At 38.1% G+C, this 16,332-nt stretch overlaps 1 protein-coding gene across 1 annotated transcript in view; it reads left to right on the forward strand.

The window, feature by feature from the left end:
• SKOR2 (SKI family transcriptional corepressor 2) overlaps positions 1–16,332 on the forward strand; it is a 34,500-nt gene that overhangs the window by 6,066 nt on the left and 12,102 nt on the right. Inside the window, exons 4-5 of the mRNA XM_090285094.1 lie at positions 9,737–9,802; positions 10,178–10,276. Of these exons, the coding sequence (XP_090141220.1) occupies positions 9,737–9,802; positions 10,178–10,276 (165 nt within the window). The remainder of the gene's footprint in view (positions 1–9,736; positions 9,803–10,177; positions 10,277–16,332) is intronic.

Consider the following 16,332-nt stretch of genomic DNA (forward strand, 5'->3'; position numbering starts at 1 on the left):
CAATAACACAGGAGAACTTGCATGTGGCAGTGACTGTATATTTTTTGAATAATGTAACCCATTTAGAAGCAGGATATGGACCCCACTTTTCATTCACTAATCTTAAGACAGGTTTTAATTTAGTGTTGCTTGTTAAAATTAATACTTTGTAATTTATATGCATTAATTTTAGGGTTGTTTTTGACTACCTAAATTCAGAGGTTTTATTTGGAAGTTGGCTTTTGGTGATATTACATTTCAAATTATAGTATACATGTATTTAATATTAAATACATATTTAGAGAATAATTTGCCCCAGACCTTACACTTTACTTAGCTAAATCAGAAATCATCATAACTCTTACTCTATTTGGGTGTAAATTTTGAAGGAAATAAAAATAAAATTTTGTAAAGTATTCTATAAAAGATGTAAAATGTACATAGCTTTTCAAGAACTAGTAATGATTTCTGCAAAACTATGGGATAATTTGATTTTAAATTGTTAGATTTAAACATTTCCAAAGATTTAATGAGAAAATCTAAATTCCACAATCTGAAATCATCTCTTTTTTGGAACTTCAATTTCTCACATTGCAGTAACAGTCAGTATTTATAATTTTTATAAAAATTTTAAGTTAACATTTCAACAACTGTTCCTATCCATTAGAAATCTAAATATTTTAGAACATACTGATTCCTTCACAGAGTTATAGTCTTTTCATGTTGTGTATATTAATAGTCTTAGTAGATTTGTTAGAGAGTAATTTCTGTTTTTCCTTGGCTTCCCATTTGGATGGCTGGGCTGGTTTCACTGGAAAACCAGTTTCTCCTGGCCTTGGAAGGGATTTGTTTCCCCCATACTTAGTAACTTCAATAAACCCTAAAAAGTCCTCAGGACCCCAACCATGATATCCAGAGTGAATAAAAACCACCATCATTTGATATTCAGATGCCAATACAAATGCCAAAAAGAAGGAAGTAAAAGTATAGTCAGCCTTGGTGTTCACATAAAATTTCTACCATGCCTGGAGCTCAGGATAGTACAACCAATAGTTATGTTGGTAATAACACCTAGTCATGCTATTGATATATTACTAGTCCCTTCCTCAGAATAATTAATTTGATATGCATTCCCAGTGATATTTGTTCCATATTGATTTTCCATGTTACAATTGGATTCTCACGTTATTCAGGGAAGTATGTAGGTAGTAGGTTATATCATATTAATATCCTGTATTAAATTGGAAACAGGTGGAATGTAGAAGAGCTGGAAACATTATAGAAATGAACAAATGTTCAGGTGAAGAATGTTTTGTTAAATTTGTCTTGGAATCTTGGGTCACAAGAACTTCATTCCATGGACTTGGCTGAGGATGCAGAGATGATGTTGTAAATACCAAAAAGTGTTAAGGAGCACTGGCTTTTGTGGCACAGTTGGTTGGAGCATCATCCAGTAGCCAAAGGTTTGCCAGTTCGATTCCTGGTCAGGGCACATGCCTAAGTTGCAGGTTTGATCCCCATTCCAGGCACATGCAGGAAGCACTGGTCGATGTTTCTTGATGTTTCTCTCTCACACCGATGTTTCTCTCTTTCCCTCCCTCTCTTTCTAAAAGCAGCAACAACAAAAAATGTTCTCAAGGGGACAAAAAGAAACTTGTTAAAGAGTCTGGGTTGCTGTGTGACCTGTGTGTCTTCAGCTGTCCTTGCTTGTGGCAAAGATTAGCTGATGGTCTTCATGTTGGATGCACACTGGAGAAAGTCCCAGAGTGGGCACCCATTTGGCCTATGTTTTGATATTAATGTATTTACTTGTGGTCAGACTCCAAAAATCCATTTGTTTAGCAAAGTGTCAAAAATCCATATGAGCCAAAGATATTATGAGGACTGTGGTTAGCTGTTTTAGGGAGGTAGCAGCAGAATGCTTTATCTAGAACATCCTGCTTATCCATGGAGTTATTTCTCCCCATATAACAACTGTCAATTTCCATGGGTACATGACAGCATTCCTTTGTTTATTTACTCCCCAAATGTTACAGAATGCTTACAGTGTGCTAAGTACTCTGCTGGGCTCTCGGATTCAGAGATAGCATCAGTTCCAGTCCCTGCTCTCAGGTGGCTTCCAGTCAAAAGACAGATCAGCTGTAATGCAGCATGAATACTGTAATCCTGGTCTACACAAAATATCCAGTAAGGTTTATATAACCAAGTGTCCCTTAGCCAATGTTTAATTCAATCATTGTTATTGGAAAATATCAGTATTTTATTTTGGTGCATACGTGGTATAACACAAAAGAATGAAATGTCTTTTCAAACTACCTAATAAGTCAGTATGCAATTTTTGACTTTTATATGAATTTTCCCTCCCGTGGCAATCGTAAATGTAGTTTATGAAGAAATTCCTGTCATCGTTCTCTAAACAAGTAAGGTTATAGACATATCTTTAAATGATAGGTGCTTGCTTTTATCGATTCCTACTATAAAATCAGTTTAGCAACCATACTGAGTTCCAGTTGATTTTTTTGTTTCATTGTCTTAATTAAGTTTAGCTTCCCTTCAACCTTTCAGCCTTATTGGTAACTGTTATTTTTCAGCAATTTTAAAGAGACTACATTTTTAAATGATTTTTAAAACCTCCCTGCTAATGGTTATTAACCTTACACACAGCAGATATTGTACTTCTGTATAATTAAAGGGACAAAACAAGCTAGTAGAACTTTTATCTCCAGGTCTCCTAAAATTAGACCCATTGCTTAAAGCCAAGTAATATGGATTAGCGAGATGGTAACTTTGTCAAAATATTACCTACTCAAAAATATAAATGGCAGTGTTTTCTTGCAATCCAAGGGTAAGTTTTGCATGTCTGTTTTGAATCACTTCAGTGAAGTTAAGTGAGCTGAAATGGAACGCAGTTGGGTAGGCTGGTGAGACAGCTCAAAGCTATTGCAGGTCAAGGAAAACACGGGAAGAGGAGTCATCCCTGATTTGGATTCCCTCTATTGTAGAAACACCAGCACCATTGGACTCTGGGCATTGCTGAATCTTGTTATATACATAGAAGTTTTAAAATCAATTTGATTTTCACAGGCATGACTCTCTAGTGTACTTAGTATGCTATGGATGGATTTCTGAGAGGAGTAAGAAGCAGTTACACTTCACATGAATATATAGCAGATGAGGCACTCTGATTTATTATTTCATTCTATTTTAGACATACTTATGATTGTTTTTATAAAAGGTAAAAAAGAAGAAAAATTCTAAAAATCACAGACAGTGGGTCTGAGTTTTAATTCTCTCACTAGATGACTTTGGGTTAGCTCTTTAACTACTTTGCACCTTACTTTATCCACCTGTAAAATTTGATAATATCTCCCACCACTGAATTACAATTGACATTATTATGAAGTGAATTTTGAGGCCTTTCAATATACGTATTCAAAATTAAATAATCTCCACATTTTAAATACTGGTTTATTTTTATTTATGAAAAATGTCCCTTCTTACTTATGATTTTAAGAATTTTATATGAAACTTAAGGAAATGGAAAACAGTGAAAAACTCTCCAGAAAATAAAAATTAAATAGCATGATATGACAGCAGAAGTTCTAAAACTCAAGAGAGTTCTAAATGAACTCAAGATACACTGATCAAAGATATTTACATACTTATTCAAGAAGCAATGTATATGCAACTAGTAATAAATTTTGGTCATAAACTTTAAAGTTTGCTGTAATTTTTAGTTCACTATAACCCCACCATTATTAATTTTGTTCTTGTTTCTTTTTTCTTTTCACAAATGGAGATAATATTTAGTAGTTCATTCTCTAGTGTATCCTCTCCAGTGGTATTGATTTTTTCCCTCTTCTGTTCTGTGACTTCACTGAAGTGCCAAATGTCAAAGGGGAAGAGTTTAATGTTTAATTTAACACCAAGGAATTAGCAGAACTCCAAGTCCCACTGATAGAAGAGAAAATTATTTAACCTGGCTTTCTGTATAATTTATTTTTTTAAATGCCTTAATGCAAAATGTTCTTAAAAACCTCTCTAAACCGTATGTTGTGCTGAATTTTGGTTATTGTGAAATGTCTGAGTTATACTAACTGTAGATTAACTTTGACCCCATGCAAATTGTAAGACAGATTGTTAGGGAAAGACAAAGTAAAAATTCCAGAAGGTCGAAATGAAACCCAGATTATAAAACTAAGATTCATTATTAAAATTCAGAGGGCAGAACCTCAGCCCAGCCCGTAGGGCAGGACAATACATTGGGGGCCGTGGGCAGAGACTGTAGCATGACTAACAGATCATACCTGTCCTTTCAGGATCTGCTTGCCTGCACCAGATGCATTAGGTAGCACACGAGTCCCTACCACCTATGGAAACATCTGGATGTTTGACTGAAAGTTTTTTTCTTCCCAGTGTTAGAGTACATGTGTATCTCATGTACAGACACAGCCCCAAACCAAAACAGTTTCATTGACTAAATTTACCCTTGAGTGTGTGATTAAATAGCACGCTTTCTTTCCATAAAAGGAAATATTTTCTCTGAATGTTTCCATCAAGTGTTGTCAACAGCAGTCCTGGGGGAACATACAGGACCTTTCAGTGATAAGCAATTTGCTAGCCCTTGGGGCTGCTGGCTGGGGCAGACTTCTGAATGCTGGTTGTAAGCTCAAGGGAGAATTTAATAGGGAAACAGCCAAGACAAGGAGTAGGAAACCAAGGGAGGATGAAAGAAGGAAGGAGAGAGAATATATTTCCATAGAAGGGATGAATGAGTGCCCAAGTTCGTACTCTTCATCAAGTTTCATATTGTACACTATATACTTAGAATATCTTATACACATCCAGGTACAATATTTAAATGATCTTACATATTAAATTCAAATTTAGCTTGAGAACAGTAATATCTATTTACTCAGCTTTTCCTCCTATCCCATGACCACCAACAAAACAGATTATCTGACCTACTCCTTTGGCTCTTAAAAGTAAATGAGCTCTAAAAATGTCAGATATTTTTTCTGTTGGAGGCAATGGCAGACATATACAGTAGTCCCTCTCTATATCACGGTTCACTTATCGTGGCCTCACGGTATTGCGGGATTTTTAAAAATACTATATTTAATTATTTATGGCAGATTTTTCGCTATATTGCGGGATTTTGTGGTACTGTATACCTATGTTGTTAAAGTTACATAGGTTTAAGAGTGTAGAATATGTTTAAGAACATAAGTAGTGTTTATAAAAGTGTGGAGAAGATTAATAAGGGAGTGGGAAAGGTTAATAAGGGAGTAGGAATGGTTTATAAGTGTGTGGGAAGGGTTTATAAGCCTTAAAATATATATAAACACTAAAATAAATGTAAGGTTCCTACTTCGCGGATTTTCACCTATCGCGGGGGGTCGGGGGGTGCAGTCTAGAACCTAATGCCCACAATAAATGAGGGAATACTGTACATTAATATTTTCATGCCTTGGTTAAAATTCAGTTCTATGGTTTCGTTTATCTCTGAAAGAAATTTAAGAATATCAGATAGGAATAAAAATTGAAGCATCACACACTTCCCCAGCAAACTGAAAATATAGAGTAAGCCTTGGAATACACAAATGGATGAAAGTGTGCTTTTTCATTCATAGGAATGAGTTAGTGCTGAAAGACCCCTTATGACTATGGAGGATTTACAGTAGTGTTAGCGTGCATTTCTCTCACCAACCAGATTGAATTAAGTGCAAACAGGTATTGTGGAAAGTATCTGTACCCCTCCCTGGAGTAGAGGTGATGGGGGTTACCTGTAGGCAGGACTAGACTTTCATTTGTTGTAAAACACCGGGCTATCAGGTACAGTACAAAGTGGCAGAGTAGGGACGATCAGCACCTAGAACTTCAACCCAGGAAAACATGAATCAGCAGCATTTGTAGAAGTTGGGAAAGGCTTTACAGAAGCGAAGAGCATGGGGTGGCATTCTGCTTTCAATGGACCAGGAGCAGAGGGGCATGGGAACCTTAGGCAAGAGAAACAATGGAAGGTGGGGCCAGCAGATATGAGAAATAAAGACCCAGCTAGAATCAAGGGATTGTGTTTGGTGACAGAAAGACCGTTCCGTTTATCCAATGGGACAAGGTTATGAGAGAACCTGGAGGCTCAGAGGGAGGAATTTAGAGTGGATTCTGTGGTGTAAACCACGGGAGCCATTACAGGTTCTTGACCAGAGGTGTGCCATGATATTTAAGAAAAGGTAATTACCCTTGTGCTTTGAAAAGTGGTACTAATGAATCTATTGGCTGTTTTTCGGAGTTCCCCCTCTTTGGATACTGCTCATGTCTGCTTCCATGTGGCATATTCTCACATCCATCCCTGTTGTACTTCATTTCTGATGGTTGTGCGAGGGCAGAACCGAGGGTGTGGTAGAACATTCACCTAGAAAGTGGGGCCACATGGTGCTGGAGGACCCTGGAGAGACCAGGGAAGCAGGAAGCACGTGAGTCCTGGTTCTCTGGCCTCTATCACACTTGGCAGAGATGTAGTTTCTCTAATGTGACATGTTGCTGCCTCTCCCCTCCAGGGCGAGAAGGACTGGCAGGCAGTGATGCAGGTCCCATTGAACTGGACCTGAGCACATGCACTTGTGGAGTGCTGTTGCAGACACAGCCCTGAGCAGCAGCTTCTGGTCACAGCAGTCCACAGGATACATTTTAGGCCATAATTATCCATTACTCTCCAACTGTAAGCCACCCAACTGTGTTCTTTTACAGTCTGGCTTAAGATACATTTTTGACCAGGCTTCCAAGAAAGATGCTCATTCCAAGTTATAATTTCTCTCCTATAACTCTACACAGTTAAGATCACCATGCCCCCCACCCTCACTCTGCCTTTCTGTAACTTTTTAAAAGAGAGAATGTAATGGGAAGAAAAGAAAGCATTTTAATTTTTGGATGTCTCCAAAGCCATTCTTTAATTTTAAAAATGTAAAATGCATTTAACCTGATGGAATATTTATAAAAATTGGAAGCTCATTGTCAACTAAATCTCATTTATTTAATCTAGTATTAGACTGCCTTTTTTTGTTAACCAGATGGAAAACATTAGCAGTAATAGTGAACAAACACATCCAGGCTCCCAGAGGTCATTTTTAACCACCATTAACAATCTGGTTTTTACAGATTAGTAATATACAAAAGGCAACAGTCCAGATACACAAAAGGCAGCTGAAGCGTCTGCTCTCCTTATTTACCTAGCATGTAACTATTTTTAAAAACCTTTTGTAAGTGAAACATTTGGATATAAACTAAAAATTGACAGATTTTACCCAGAAGTTGAAGTAAAATATCCCTTTGAAATAGACACTGATATAAAATATTAATAAAACCTCCACAAGCTGATGAAAAGAAAAGCTTATTATAAATGCCATCAGTAGATTTGCCTATGGTTAATGCAGTTTCCATTTACTAGCCATTTGTTTAATGGTTTCATACCTATGTAAGCCTTCTAATTGTGAACTGGAAAAGAAATGCATTTTAACATATCATAGTTTAATTTTTTAATGTAATTTTCTAATTGAAATGTAATGTAAGATAAACAGTCCACAAAATACATCATTGCAGCAACGGAGTCTGGTCTAAATGTGAAAAGGACTTGGCTTCTAGAGTTGCCTATTCAGAAACAAACCATGTCATTTAAATTGAGTTTCGGGGGGTGGGGGGAGTAGGAGAATGATAAAATGTGATTATGCCCTGTAAATGGATGTCCAGGTATGCGCATTCTTGCTTCTTCTCTTGTTCAGACTCAGTATTGTGTGAGTATGAAACATCTGTGCATTTAACTGGTTAACTGAGACTAGAGCAAACAAAGTCAATACTGCACATGATGTGCATTTATCTTCATTTCAAAATACCATTATCTCTGGTTTACATATTTATGATTTGTTATCTACCTTCATGTTACTCTTCTTTTGGATACTAGTATTTTATAGGAATTACATTGAGGTCTCTATATACAACGCTTCACAGGTATTTTCTAATTATTTTATTAGATGGAGAAGAAAGCCAAAGTATGAATGTTCAAAAGCCTATAGAGAGAGGTCACGTCCAGGATGAGAGTGGGAATGAGGCTGTGCAAATATGACGTAGGAAGTAGAGAAAATGCCTGCCATGAAGGACCTCATGGATGCCAAAGTTATTTTGTCCTGATGTGAGGAGCAGTGAAGCACCTTCTCATAACTATGTACCTGTGCAGGAATATTTGGTTATATTATAGTTACATATTTGTATTCATACGTACACACCTACATGCATACACACATGCCTGAACACACATATTCCCAACAGTGTTCAGGTGGAATGCAGAATCACAATTTATAATATCATGTTAAGGATTTTCCTGTGTCCTTGATACTGTCCTGTCTCACTGCTGCTTTGGGGAGAAATTCTGTCTCCCTCTTTGCAGAAATTTTTACCTTGACAGTGAAATCTCCAGTATTCCTATAAGTGCCTGGGGCCATTCCATCGTATTTCTTGCTGAGGAAGGGAAATGAATAATTATTGAGGAAAGAATTGAAATGATGCATTTTTGGCCTGTGCTATAATTTAGAATTTACAACTCCCTGGGGGTCCTTTCAATAACAATTGAAAACACTTTATTGAATACCTGTTATGTGTGCAGCACTGTGCTAGGCACCTGCCATGCAGGAAAGACAGAGCCCTTCATCCAAGTAAGCACACCACCTAGTGGGTTAGGAAGGCAAACAAGCAAACAGCTCCAGGGCCACTGGGGAGCTAACTGGGGGGGGGGGGGGGGGGGGGGGGGGTTTAGAGTCAATGAAACCTCAGAGCACTTTTGTATGTACTGCCACACCTCTTTGGAAAGCTTATTACATTGTGTGGATAGTTGCAGATAGCAAATGGAAATTTGAAAACAAAAAAATTCTGACTAGCTGAACGATTGGATTTCTTTGGTTAATTTATGTTTTCTGGATTATATAGACTGATTTTATGAGGGTCAATACATTTTGTTAGCTTGCCATCGTTCTAGCTAGGATATCAGTAAAATAAGTAAGAAAAACAATCTGATTTTTACCCACAATATAGTTTTTATTGGTTAAAGCCAAGTAGTTAAGAAGGTATCAGCACGATTGTGACTATCGCAAAGTAATATAACTATGCATTTCACATCTCTGTTTTAAGTTATTTTAAAAAACAAACAAACAAATTATCACTTATTAGGAAATTGCTCCAGGCTTAACAATTCTCTCCCAAGGACAACTAAAGCCTCCTCCCACTTCTGCTTCACTGCCCCAAATTTGGGCAGCTCAAGCTGGTGGGAGGCTTCTGCTTCCGTGGTCTGGAGGGCCTCCCAACAGTCGTCAGCAGACTTCTTCACTTCTGAAAGGAGAGGGACTTGATCGGATTTCTTCCAGAAATGTTGACTGCTCAACTTCCTCTCTTGCCCACTCAATGAATTACCTTCATTGTAAAGGAGGGATAGTAGTGGGGACTGGGAGGGCGCTGGCTTCAGGAATCTGCTGTCAGGGAGCTGCCCAGACAGGTTCCAAAGACTGTGCCCTTCTTCCCTCTAGGTCCCCGCCGTGCTTCCAGGGAATTGCACACGAGCGAATGAGGACATTTGGTTCTGAGGCCTTCCACTCTTCATTTCTAGTAAATCAGAAGCACTTTTAGAGATAGTAAAAGAAAGTGAAGAGAAAAACCTTCAGAAAATAGTCTACATAAAACTAATATTTTTTCTCCTTTCTATTTTTTTTTTAAGGTGAACACACGCAAGAAACGAATTCACCTCATTCACTCAAAAAGGATGTAGAAAATATGGGGAAAGGTAAGAAAAGTTTTAACTCTGTGGAACTTAGCTTTAAAAGACTATAGAGATAATAGGAGGATATTTTTGTTCTACACCATATTTTAAGCTTGACAAGCAACATATGAATAATATATGGACCATTGGGTGGATATAATTGAGATTAATGCATACTTATCAATCAATACATGACACTGTAATATAATACTTTAAAATAATATATTACATTGATTTATATTCATGGATTTCTGCACAAAATCTATCCTATGTCCATGCAACACTTTTTAAACTGGTAAAATATTTCGTCTTATAATAATAAACTGCCATATATAACAGTTCTCTGGAGAGTTATTTGTAAAGATTAGTAAAAATGACTCTTCTTTTCTTCTTTATTAGAAGAACTTCAGAAGGTTTTATTTGAACAAATAGATTTACGGAGACGACTAGAACAAGAATTCCAAGTGCTAAAAGGAAATACATCTTTCCCAGTATTCAGTAAGAAATCACTTTTATTTCACTGCATTGTGATATTTGATGACATTTCTATTATTAGGCTAAAGAATATGGTTCTGGGTGTGAAGTGACTGTGTAAAGTACCACTCAGTCTTCCTGGGAGCTCCATCTAAATATTACGAAATCTTAGTCTGTTATTTATTCTTTGGATAAGCTCACAGATGAAATTCCTTAGAAGAACCTTTGGTTTTTATTATACAGCTATATGTGTATCTGTGTGTATGTATTGTGCATATGTATTTAAGTACTCAGAAATATTCAGATTGTATATATTTTTAAAAGAATCACTTAGGTATTTTTATTTTCTAAGATAGAAAAAACAAAAGAACAATTAATTTTTATTCTCAGATTGTGCCGACTGGGGAGCTGCTTGGTGCTTGAAATATGTATAAATATGAAGATTTAACAGTTCACTGCACACATTATTTGTTTTACTAATTGAAATTAGTATGTTTTTAATAATTTTGGATTCTCCATCCATATTTAATGTTAAAATTTCATTCCAACTTTGGTGGCAGGAGATATTGCAGCACAAAAACGATTGGTTCTACTCCTGCAATCCTGGAATTTCAGGCTTAGTGTAGGTGTCCCGATTTCTAAAATCCATCAGCCCCAGTCTGGGCTACATTTGGACACACACATCAACAGTAGTGTTTTTCAACCTTAGTCATGGTTCTCGCTCCAAAGAAACTGGGAAAGAAAATAACATGTAAACTTATATTTTAAATTATATAAATGTAATATTACTTCTTCTGGGATACTTTTTTAGAGTGTCAGCATGCCCCTTGTTTATTAATCCAGGCACCACAAAACACATGTTAGCAATTCCTGTGCTAGACCCATAGACCAGCATCTGGAAAAAGATTTTTTCAGTCATGATGACAATTTTAATAATGTCACCGTGAAGGTCTGCCTTCACCAGGACTTCTCCAATGTCATCATCAGCACAACTGAAAGCCACACCCTCTCGAGTAGCAGTTTTGAATGGCACTAGATCCCTGGTAACATGTCAAATTGAGTTCCACTAGAACACTTAGAATAGTAGAAGCAAAGAGGTTGCATGATAGGAAAGACCTCTGCCTGCAGAAGTAACAGGGTTTGTCAAGTTTATGATCTCTCAGTACCCTCACGGGAGGTTTGGAGCTCACGGTGCTTCAGTATTTTGAATTTGGAGAGTGCCTGTTGAAGCTTAAAATAAGATTGAATGGAGGAGAGTGGCCAACGGCTTTTGATAGTGTATTAGGAACATCATGACATTTGAAGCTTAGAGAAAAAGAGGAACATTAAAAATATCCTTGGAACCTTAAAAAGCAGATGTTTCCAAAGGATCCAGGGTTCTCTAACTTCTAAAACTGTATCTTAAGAAAGACTCCACCATTCCTTGCAGAACTGAGCAAACATTGAATGATTAGTTTTCCCTGTAAGCTGATGTCTATCTGATTGTCAAGTTTGCAAATCCCTGCTTTTTAGGTCCAGCAGAGCAGGTTGAAGTCCCATTGAATCCCCAAAGTGCCCATCTACCTTCCTGGAATCCAGTGTAGCCATAATTTATCCCATTAATAAAAGCTAATTAGTCATTTGAATGAATTAATTTATAACTATTTATATTTTTTCCTTATTAACGTCTCTGTTATATAAAACATGTACATGTCTCTGGGTTGTTGGGTGTTTTTTAAGTTAAAATGTTATAGTTTTGATTCAGGCATGTCATTCAGCCTTTTTATCTGAATTAAAATGAATCCACATATATGAAACACTTCAATTAAACAACAATAGAAATTTTTCCTCTTTTATCTGCCATGTACTCCACTGGCCAAGGAAGTGGTGTGTGTGTGCCCAAGTCTGAATAATGCGTGGTTTAGACATACCACAAAGAGGCAGTTAATTTCACACCAGTGAGATATTATGCACTGGTTAACTAAACATGAGAGACTGTGAGGATGGCAGACAGATTTAGATTTATTCGGATGCGAAGGGGAAAATGGGACTTTGTAAAGCTGTATGGGAAGGAAGCATAGAGAAATCCCGGCCAGAATTTTGTAGAGCTTTATGTTAGAAGGTGGACACACATTCGCAGTCACAACACTTAAAACCCAGCTCATTTACAACACCGGGGACCTAGGCTAAGCTATTGCATGTCACAGTTAGGAATCCAGGCTCAAACATCATTTGGCTACACTGGCTTCGAAAAGGGGCTCTGCAACATCCTGGCAGCAAGACCTTGGAAACTGTAAAATAAACCAGATGATCCCCGTCCCATAGGAAGATGAGAGGGTAAAGGAGAGGATCCACGTGAAGGCCTTCGCACATCCCTCGCACAGGATAAGTGCTTAGTTATGTCGGCGGCGATGATGATGGCGACAACTAAGCAGGAGGAGGCAGCGATGTATCAGCACTGAGCTCCAGAAAAGCATTTCTAAAATAAATCCAGATGTCTGAGTTTCTCTTGGGATTCTTGTTGTGGTTCTGAGGGTTAGTGAGGACCACAGAGATAAATAAAGGTAAGGATAAAGATGAGAGGAAGGAGGAGGAGAAAGAGCAGGAAGAAGAAGAAAAGGAGGGGAGAGAGCAGGAGGAAGAAGAAAAGGAGGAGAAAACAAGTCTTTATATTTGGAGGGGGCAGAAATTGAGAGGAGGAGGAAGAAGCAAGTCTCTCCGTTTGCTGGGATGGAGGCTTCCAGAGCTGCTCTCTATAAATACTTCTGCAAAACCCTGATGAGGAAACACAGGGAGGAGGACAGAAAGACAGCAGCTGAAACAGCAGAGCCAGGTGAGCATTTCCCATAAGGGCAGAGTCAGAGAAGCACAGTGGTTAGCAGCAAGGACTCCTGATTTGGACACTGACTCCCCCACTGAGTAGCCTCAGGCTCCTTTGCAACTCAAACAACGCTACTACCCACCTCAAGGGGCAGCTGAGAGGATTACATGAGGGAAATGTACAAAGTGTTTATAGCACAGTGACTGCTCCCTAGTAGTGTGAGCTGTTGCTCCCATGTAAAGTTTGATACTTAGAATGCTGCAGGGACTTTATAGTGAACCAGCTGATACCAGAAGCCAGAACTTCTAGGGGTTTATTGGGCTGTAGTTATTGAGACTAGAACAGGCAGTGCAACTTGGCTGGATACTAGACAATGTGCTTAGTTGACCAGCTGGGTAGGACATGGGCAGAGAGGTAGGAAGGGTGTTGTAAGGAAAGGTGGGAGAAATGTAATCGAGAATTCGATGGAAATAGGTGTTTAGAGGAAATGGGAAAGGAAGAGTTCACCCTTACCAAGGTCAGTTTCTGAGGACAGCGGGACAGTTGATCACACGTCCTGCAATGAGAGTCACATTTAGTTGGACAGAGGTGATTAGAGACCCTGCCCCAACATGCCGCCATCCCAGCTCCCCCACTAGTGACTGCTCAGATCATGTTTGCAGCTGTAAATCCAGAAGTCATTTTAGCCACTACATTGTGCCCACCTTCCCTAGTAAATTTGTCTCTTCTTCCTTCTTTCTCCTGCAACAACCTTCTTTTATTATAGTATTTTCCCTTTGCTGAAGTTTTTCATTCATTTCATTCTCTTCTCCTCAGCCATCAGCATAACCCTGGAGTCTAGTCCTGAACCTGGGACCTGCTAAGGGTTGCTGGATGAGGTTATGAATGGAGAAGGCCCTCCCTCCGCCTGTCTCCTATGTCACTGCAGTGGGTGCTGTTGGTCCTCACCTCCCTTCCCCACTCCAGCCCTTTCTGCTTGCTACCATTAGCCCCGTCTTCCCAAGAGTCTACCTTTGGCTCCAGGTCTCCCATTCAAGAAGCTATAGCTATTCCCTACTGCTGATTATATAATATCTAATTAAACTCCTGACTGACTTTCAAAACACTCCATAATTGGCTCACCCTGCCTGTCCAGTCTTATTTCCACTTCTCCCCCTGCTCAACTCTGCTTAGCCTACAGACTGCTCTCTCCCCTCACTTTCTACCTCTGCACACTGGGTTTCTCTAGTCTGGAATACCTCCTCTTGTCTAGGTACTCCTCATCACTTGGGATGCAATTCAAGTTCCACCACCTCCAGGAAGCCTTCCCACTTTTGCAGTAGGCACTCTTTGCTGAAGTCCTATTTGTTTATCTTTAGTTCCATGGGTATTGTATGTTGTTCATTTCTGAGTGTTTCTCATATGCTACCCTCCTCTACCACACAGCCATGTAAATAGGTTCAGGAAAGGGTGTTCTGTTGCTGCCCACACAGCACTCGGCATATTGTGGACATGTAACATGCTCTCAGTAAATGGTTGATATAAATTTTGACATCATATTCAAAGAGATTAAAACGGACAATAAAGGATGAGCTTGGATCACTGAAATCTGTTGTATAAGGAGATTAGTGAGAGCTCAAGGGTTCAGTTCATGGATTTGCAGGTCTGATGACAAATTCATGGCACTTGAGAGAGCCGAGTAGAAAGGTCAGTCAGTTATGACAGGGACAACCTAATGACCTGGGCTTTAGGAAAATCTTAAGTAGTAGATTTTGACAATGATATCATCTTATATTCTTATAAAGAACTATTCTTCCAAGTTTTGTTAAGGTTAATTCATATTAAAAACAAACATTTCATCTACTTAAATATCCTGTCTTTCACCTATGGTTATTACTGGATTCATTCTATCTTCTGTGGTTTCCGTCCTTCCTCTCTCTCTTCGTTGCAGCCTCTGGAGGAGGAAAGATGGCAGAATTCCAAAAACTGCACAGAATACAAGTCTCAATAGTTGTTTAAAAGCAATGACAACAAACTGAAGACTGTGTAAACAAAATTAACCCAAAGCCTATTGCTTGATGGGTAGGATCTACTGGGTAAACCAGCTGTACTGTATGGGTTTTCTTATTTCTGGTCCCAGCATTGTAGGCTGGATACTTTATTATCGTTGTTTGGAAAACCCTTTGGCTTTTCAAACTGTACACATTAACAGAGTGCAGCCCTTGCCCCTGTGCTGGCCAGCAGACTGCGCTACTGTACTTTTTCTCTGCTCCCTCCTTTTACACTATTGGCTTCTAAAAATAGTTGGGTTTTAAGTGATTCTCATTAGAGAAATTGGCTTAATGATTTTTTTCATCTCCAGTTAAACTGTGCCTTCATCAACCTTTAGAACATAGCAAAAATTTTAGGTTTTTTTCCATTTGCAAATTAACAATATTTTTTTTTTGTTAAATATTTTATTTATCCATTTTTAGAGAGAGGGGAAGGAAAGGGAAGGAGAAAGAGAGGGAGAGAAACATCAATGTGCGAGAGACACAGTGATCAGTTGCCTCTTATACACCCCTAACTGGGAACCCGGGGACCTGGTTCACAACCCAGGCATGTGCCCCAACTGGGAGTCAAACCAGGAACCTTTCCATTAGCAGGCCAGCACCCAATCCACTGAGCCACACCAGCCAGAGTGCAAATTATCAGTTTTTATAACTCAAAAATTATGCACATACTTGTTGCAGAAAATGTTAACTATACAAAGAGAAGGGAAAAAAGTCACCCATAGTCTTATCACCTAGAGATAACCAATGTTAACCTTTCTGAAGCGTCAGCCTTTCTAATGCATGTCAAATTCGTTTTCTTTAACAAAATTAAATATTATAAACACCATTGTTTTTGCTTTATTGTTTTCACTTAATGTGAGCCTCTTGCATTACTACATGTCAGTCAGAAATGAACTCTTATATTGGACATTAACATTTATCTAAGGTTAAATTATGCACAACGTAATAACTAAATCTTTATACATATCCATGTTTATCTTCTCAAGATAAACTAAAAAAAATGCTGTGTGAAAGAATATGAATTTTTTAAGTGATATATAATTTCAAGTTGCTTTCCAGAAAGACTGTACTAATTTATACTCTAGTCCTTTCAAAAGCACATATCTCTTAATTTTTGTTAAATGGAAAAGATGGTATCTCATATTATTTCCTTTTCTTTCATTGCTAGGGATGTAGAACACTTTTCACATGTCTATCATCCATTTATATATATATATATATATATATATATATATATTTTTTTTTTT

This window comes from Furipterus horrens, unplaced genomic scaffold (assembly GCF_987537825.1).
Source record: "Furipterus horrens unplaced genomic scaffold, mFurHor1.1.pri manual_scaffold_8, whole genome shotgun sequence".
In the NCBI taxonomy this organism is placed as follows: Eukaryota; Metazoa; Chordata; class Mammalia; order Chiroptera; family Furipteridae; genus Furipterus; species Furipterus horrens.